Source organism: Mercenaria mercenaria, chromosome 15, assembly GCF_021730395.1.
Source record: "Mercenaria mercenaria strain notata chromosome 15, MADL_Memer_1, whole genome shotgun sequence".
In the NCBI taxonomy this organism is placed as follows: Eukaryota; Metazoa; Mollusca; class Bivalvia; order Venerida; family Veneridae; genus Mercenaria; species Mercenaria mercenaria.
The window spans coordinates 6747467-6755353 of record NC_069375.1 but is presented as its reverse complement, the minus strand read 5'-3'; the positions used below and the strand labels follow the sequence as shown (position 1 = coordinate 6755353).

At 35.3% G+C, this 7887-nt stretch overlaps 1 protein-coding gene across 1 annotated transcript; it reads right to left on the bottom strand.

Moving 5' to 3' along the window:
• Nucleotides 1-588: 588 nt before the first annotated feature.
• LOC123538437 (uncharacterized) lies at nt 589-5445 on the bottom strand. The gene is made up of 2 exons (XM_045322580.2): nt 3351-5445; nt 589-3045 (listed from the first exon to the last, which is right to left on the bottom strand). Exons 1-2 carry the CDS (start codon nt 5395-5397, stop codon nt 3038-3040), a joined length of 2055 nt encoding a protein of 684 aa, XP_045178515.2. The 5' UTR covers nt 5398-5445; the 3' UTR covers nt 589-3037.
• Between the last annotated feature and the right edge of the window lie 2442 nt (nt 5446-7887).

Here is a 7887-nt window from a genome sequence, read left to right as displayed (position 1 = left end):
TTTTTGAATTATCTCCCTTTATTATACAAAATAAGGCTTGTCTGGAGCATTACTTGAAAAGTATTAATGGCATTTTCACAAAATGCTAGAGGCCATTGACGGGCAGTGCGGTGTCAACAAGCACATGCATCGGGGAGCATCATTCGGTTTTACCGATTCCTTGTTATCATTATATTCTTACAACTTTTGTTTTTAATGATTTCTTTTTTTCTGCTCTGTCTGTTTCTCGAATAGTTCTTAGTCGAAAGCTTTATAACTTCGCACATGACTTTGGCATCATGAGATGACCTCACATGACAAGTTATTTAACTCTAGCTTTTATCTCGACACAATTACACCCCTTTTTAATTTTGGTTGAAGTTTTGCATGTAAGCATATTTCTTATTACCTACATGGCTTCAGCATCATGAAAAGACCTCACAGGGCAAGGTACATAAGTTTTACTTTTATTTTCCTAAATTGATGCACCTTTTTAACGAATGTTTTGCATGTAAGCAAATCTTGCCAAAATCAAAATACGCCAGTTATTGGATAAAACATGCTTAGAGATGTCTTGACTTGTACCCTTGAGCTATAAAAGAGTCTTCGTTGTTTGAGAAGCCTTTTATTTTTCACAATATAGTCTAGATTTAATGTTTAGACATAGAAAGTTTGTCAGCAGCTAATGCAAAGTTAAGAGTACATTGTATAAGACTTCATTTGTTTACACATTATATTCACCTTACATGAGTTCATACGTACCATAACGTATATATGTGTCATGAGTTATATACATGATTTGGTCAACAAACACTGTACAACATTTGCAATTTGATAATTATTCGAACAGTATCTGTTGTTGTCTGTAGATAGTATTTCCATCATTTTCCATATTGATAAGAAATGTTCCCCAAATTTGATACAGTTAGATACAAGTACCATTACGTCAGCTACTGTCTGGTATAAACATTCATATTATACACACACAATCCATTACCACTGTGGTAAACTGCCAGTCAAATAGAGCATCGGTGAACTTTTCCCGCTTGTTACACCGGGAACACAGTCGAATTTAGACCCTGATATTTTATATAGCTGCTAAGATTTTCGTGTAATTCTTTAAAAGCGATCAATTTTCTCTCAAGTAATTTATAAAATAATCCATAATGCCTGTCTATTGAACTACTGTTTTCTCCCACCTTTTCCGTAACAAGGTTTTCCACTAATACACAACATGGTAATAGGATCTTATTAAATTTCAAAATATCCCCGACTAGTTTTGAATTTATCGTCGGGAAAAGAACCATTTCAGTGTGGGTGGTAGTTTGCATAGTAAGTATCAGTCGGCTTTTAAAATAAAACTGTTAAAGATCCTTTAGAAGCATAGAATTCAACCCAGCAAAATAATAGCAGACTCGGTTTAACTGATTCTGTTCACGAGAGGTAGTGGAAAGTGTAACATACCTCACATGGATTGATACACAACTTTCAGGATAGCATGAAAGCAGTGCAATATATTGAAATCCATTTTTTTTAAAACAAATAAATGTATGCAAAATTGTGATTCTGCCTGATCTTTACAATGGGTAAATACATTTTTTGACCATAAGATTGACATTACTAAAGATATTTTGAAAGTTCATTCTTTTTATCTTGCAAAATAAAGTTGCAAATCACGACAACCCTGTTATGGATAAGGCAGGTCACCTAGGTAGGTAACATGCATATTCTTCTGAAGAATTCTCGCTTAAGGTATTGGACCCCTAATAGTAATGTTTAAACAAGAGGGCAAAGATGGCCCTAGGTTGCTCACCTGAGAAACACACCATAACACACCATAAAAGTGTAAACATGTTTAACCTAGTGATTTCATGAAAAAAAATATTCTAACCAATTATCATTTAAATTGGAGCAAAAATCTTGAGTATAAATAAGTATTTTCTTTGATTTGACCTAGTGACCTAGTTTTTGACCCCATATGACCCATATTCGAACTTGACCTAGATTTCATCAAGGCTATCATTCTGACCAAATTTGATGAAGATCAAATGAAAAATACAGCCTCTATCGCATACAGCAGGTTTTTCTTTGATTTGACCTAGTTTTTGACCCCAGACTTCCCATATTCGACCTTGACCTAAATTTCATCAAGGCAACCATTCTGACCGGATTATATGAAAACCCAGTGTAAAATGCAGCCCTTATTGCATACACAAGGTTTTTCCTTGATTTGACCTAGTGACCTACTTTTTGACCCCAGATGACTCATTTTCGAACTCGGCCTAGACTTCATTAAGGTTATCAGTTTGACTTAACAATCAGGAAGATCAATTGAAAAATACAGCCTCTATCGCATATACAAGCATTTCCTTTGATTTGACCTAGTGACCTACTTTTTGATCCCAGATAACCCATATTCGAACTTGACCTAGATTTTATCAAGGCAATCAGTCTGACCAAAATTCATGAAGATCAATTGAAAAATACAGCCTCTATCGCATACACAAGGTTTTTCTTTGATTTGATCTAGTGACCTACTTTTTGCTCCCAGATGACCCCTTTTTGAACTCGGCCTAGATTTCATCAAGGTTATCATTCTGACCAAAATTCATGAAGGTTCATTTAAAAATACAGCCTCTATCGCATACACAAGGTTTTTCTTTGATTTGACCTATTGACCTAGTTTTTGACTCCAGATGACCCATTTTCAAACTCGGCCCATTTTGAACCTACCCCCCCCCCCCCCCCCTGAAAATTGCTGTCAAAGTAGGTTTATGGTAGGAATTGAATACTCTTCAAAAAGGAGGTACACTATTAAGGGTACAATACCTTAAGAAAAAGATACACAGTAAGAAAGAAGTCATAATACATCTTAGTTCCTAGTATAAGCTGTCTAGTACATCTGTGTATTTCAAAGAGTATAAATTTACAGACGACAGGGTAATATCACGATAAAAATTGGGTCATTTTATGCTCCCATCTTCAACGATGACTTTAAACGCCAATTTGTCTTATAATCCAAGAGTGCTTCCCGTCCAAGTTTTGTGCTTTCGTTGAATCACTGACCTGGAAATACAAATTTGAAAAATAATTGATACTGATACGTACTTTAAAATCGACAAAAACGATAAAAGTGTTTTAACAGGAAGGAACTATCCCTGAATTGTCGCCATGAAAATGGGGAAACTACAGAAACAGAGAAAGAAAATGACTATGTCTGTGTTTAGAGGGTCAAAACTACCATTTGTGTCAGTGTGTAAGGAACAAGTACACGTACACGTAACTCGTTTTTTATTGTCTACATACTGGAACATATTTGTTTAAATCTATTTTGCACAACTAGCCTATCGGTTTCTCAAAAAAAAAAATACCTTCTAAAACATGCCAGCTATAAAAGATCATTTTCAGCTTCCCTTCACCCTCGTCGTCACATACTATACTACGCTTGAAATCTTCATTAAAATCTAAGGCAATTGGTCCTTGGAGCTCGTGAATGCCAGATATCTCATTAACGATAATTCCCAATTTGTCCAGTACCAGTATTCTACCGCTTCCATAGCAACAGACAAACAAATAGCCATTATAACCCATTTTCACACCCAGAGGTGTTCGTAAAGTCCGATGCTTGAATATACGTTTGCAGTTCCCTTCAAAATCTATGCACATTATTTTACTAGTCGTTTGACAAGATATGAATATTTGTTTTGCCTGATCGTCAATTGTGAAATAATTTGCATATGACAATGGGTTCCAACCTCGCAAGGGTTTGTCTTCCTCTGGTATTTGCAGGCTTATAACTTTATGTTCTGTGCCATTCGTGTTATACACGTGAAGACAGCCTGACTCTTTTGCAAGTGCCATTAACACTGTTGTATCTTTGATCGTGCATGAATTTAGGCCATATATGCCATATTTAGTTGTAATCTTTTGTAACAACTCTGATGTGACTGTAGACCCGGTAACTGCGATCTGTATGACGTTGATCTGTTTGTTCTGAGGCAGGCTTATTGCAACTGTTTGTTTACCTAAACTAGTTATTCCAAATGGCTCTGCTTTCAGCGGAATATATTCAATCTCTCTTTGTCCAGCTATATCAAATACTCTGATTATTCTGCTTCTTTCATCTGTACACAAGAAATAGCGACCGTCTAACATGAGACAATCTCTAGCACAAGATCCTTTTTCACCCAGCCTTTCTTCACATAAAACGACTTTATCACAGACTGGTTGAAACCTTACTGCGTCGGATTTCGGAAGTTTCGAAACTGAAACTTTCAAACAGTTTCGTATTGTACCTTTGAGAATGTTTGTGTCGAAAGAACATTCCACTACGTCACTAGAAGCTAGGTTAAGGCACTTGGTAATGACTTGAAGTTGTTGATTCAAAGACTGGCCTATCCGTTTTACAGTAGCAACTTGTTGACCACAGTCAGTATTATCAAGTTCCTTCACTTCAAGGTTTCTTTTATACTCGTCTATTTCCCGCATTAGTGCCATCACCTTTTGTCGATTTATTTCTGATGAATGCATCAAGTTCTTCATTAAAGAAAACGACCTCTTTTGAAACTCATTCAGTTCTTCTTCTAAGACTTGCAAAATGTCAGTTTTAGACTTTTCAAATTGTTCTGTCAGGTTTATCATTTTTTCATTTAACACTTTCTCAACAACAGTCTCATGAACAAGTACGTTTCTACACCTTTCACTGATATTTTCAATGCTCCGTTGTACTCGTTCCCTTTCGTTGTGAAATACACTAGAACTGGCATACTCTTCTAGTAGATGGATGTCCTTACACTGTCTATGATAGAAAATAACACATTTGCTACAACAAAGGATATCATGTTGAACACAAATGTACTTGAAACGTTTCATTTCATGACGTTTGCATTTTAAATATGGACCTTTGCCCTTTTCTGTTACAACAATATCTTTAAGAACATGAGATGATAATAATTTATTCTTTTTGTGATACTTTATACAGTCTTTACAAATGTTTTCGCCACAATCTTCACAAAATTTTGAGGCAGGTATCGTCACATCATCTCTTGAACAAGATTCACAGTTTGTTGTAGCTCCTCTGCTTTCGTTTTCGCTATTGTCATTCGAAACCGAAAGTAGCTTAAATTGTTTCACAACATCTTCCGTTTCAAAATCATCCTTTATTTGTTTTATCTCAATATTTGATCTACACAACGGACACTGAAACGTCTTTACATCTGTAGATAGGGAACATTTTTCCAAGTATCCATGTAAACAAACACTACAAAAACTATGATGACATGTCAATTTGCGTGGGTGCCTGAACAGTTCTAAACAAATCGAGCAAGTTTCTTGACACACAGTCTCCACACTGTCTTCACTTTCAACTTTCGCAGCCATTTGTTTTTTTTTTAGTAAAAATGAAGTATTATTTTGCATTCCCTGCTACACCAGAATTAACTTGTTTGTAATTCATTGAAGATTCAAGTACTTGGAACATGTTCTGAGTTAAATTTAGAACGTACAACTTTTTTCTCACAATGTTCAAAACATATGCCGACAGAAAATTTCGTATAATAAATCGTATGAATCATGGATTTAAAATTGTCACTTCATGGTTCAAAGCCACTTTTGATAAAATCTTTACGAAGATCTATTGGAAACTAGTAACGACTAGCTAAGTAAACTAATATATATTTAGTAGATTCACTTCGATTAATATGAGGTAATTAACATCACTCCCCTAGTCCCTAGGACCAATGTTTTAGCACTACTCTGTAATGTGGTTTGCAAAGGCCATACTGTGTCAATCACATGATCTGTATAGGATCCTAAACGTACTCCTGTTCGTTAAATTTTGAAATCTATTCCAAACACCGAGGTTCACGTTTACTCAGTATGTGTGTAACCCCATCTTCGTTGTAATTAGTTCAATTACAAGAAGCCAAAAGCAGAGACTTATAAGCGTAGACATATTTTGAAAGGACTTATCAATTTCAACTGCACAACGCCCGTGACTGACCAAAACCTGCATATAACAAATAACACCATAAATATGTTGAAAACGTTAAATATGAAACATGAAACGGTGTTTTAGAAATAAGTTTACCATGCTGTATAAAATGTTAAAATGGAAACATAAAAACTGCCAAGTTTTACGTACGACGCTTTGTCCAAATGGGTAAACTCTGCTTGCCACACAAGATATGACCAACTTCTTCTTTCTGTTTAATCATTCTGTGTAATTTCGATATATCAAGGAATGTTTCGGTTGTTATATCTGTCTCCATTGATCAAGTGTATATTTATTTCAAAATGTATCATGTTAAATATATCAACCCTTGTGTTTTCAGGTGGAATACCGACGAACAAGGCAAACTTTTCAATGAAAAATTTTACAAAAAATCTTAAAAAATGCCTATATGCTATTGACGCCTCTACTATTTTGTTGTTTGAAAGCAAAAATATACTGCTTTATAGGCCCGTTAACACTATGTTTATAACCCTTTTCATGTTGACACAATACATGTTCAAATGTACTGACAGCGATAAAAGGGATAAAAACCTAACTTCGAGTTGATAAAAACCGAACTCAGTTTACATGAGGAATGGATAAAAACCTAACTTTCACGAAATCGCAGGAAGGATAAACACCTAACTGACTAGTATTCTATAGAAATGAATGAGTTGACAAAACATGACCTGATTAATGTAAACATTACTTTATTTTATAAGAGGTATTGTCTTAAAACTTTGTCATTAATTTACAAGATGTTATATGTATGCCCACTACTGTCAAATATTTTTTCATAATTTTAATATTATGCAAATAACAATGTTTGCAAAAATCTGGATAAAACCTCGAAAATAATTCAATATAAAAGTCAAAATTATTAAAGAAATTAATTAATATCACCGATGTTCCAAGTTCTGTAACCCCCAACCTTCTCTCCCTCTCTCACACACACACACACACACACACACACACACACACACACACTGTTTCAGAAGAATTGCGTTTGTTTCAAATCTTGTATATCTTATAGTGCAAGAGATTTTATAGAGGTGTTAATGGAATATGCTGATATTGTTAAAATGGGATTAGATTTATGGTTAATTATTAAATATGATATTTTTTTCAGACGGTAAGAAGGGAAGAAAAGTGTGTGTGTGGAGGGGGGGGGGGGGGGGGGGGTGATCATGGACTGACAGGGCAGGGGTGTGGAAATCCACACATTTTTCACTTGTCCACGGACACTTAAAAATCCACTTGTCCAAAGTCAAATTTCACTCGCTCGGATTTGTAATATTAAACCTTCATGAAACTGCAAATAGACTGGAGAGCTCTTTATTTAGGACAATGAAAAGAAAAGCATATCACAGTAATTGTGGTAAAAAATAAGCTGTTAAAATATTTGCCTTTTAAAGTTTATAAATATCTGAAATCGCGCAAGCAGGGTTCGGGATCTTTTGATGTCATGCCCAAAACACTGTCCACGCAATGGTAAAAAGCCAGATGAATTCAGAGGAAGACTCTTAAAACATTCCAACTTGTTTTTAGTCATACTTGCGATCTCTGTGTGCTTTTGATTTTCATTTGGCTGACTACTGGCTCCCATATTACCTTTGACAGTGACTTATTGTCTCAGCAGTTGGAATTCTACTAACAAACTTGTCAAAATACTTTTTTAAGTTGTTTACATTTCTGATTTTTTAGCCCACCATCATCAGATGGTGGGCTATTCAAATCACTCTGCGTCCGTGGTCTGTCGTCCTTCCGTCCGTCCGTCCTTCCGTTAACAATTTCTCGTTATCGCATCTCCTCAGAAACTACTAGGGGGATTTTTATCAAACTTTGTCAGAATAATGTATTGGTACCCTAGTTGTGTTCCCCTGAAAATCAGACTGATTCAACAATTTTTAGTAAGT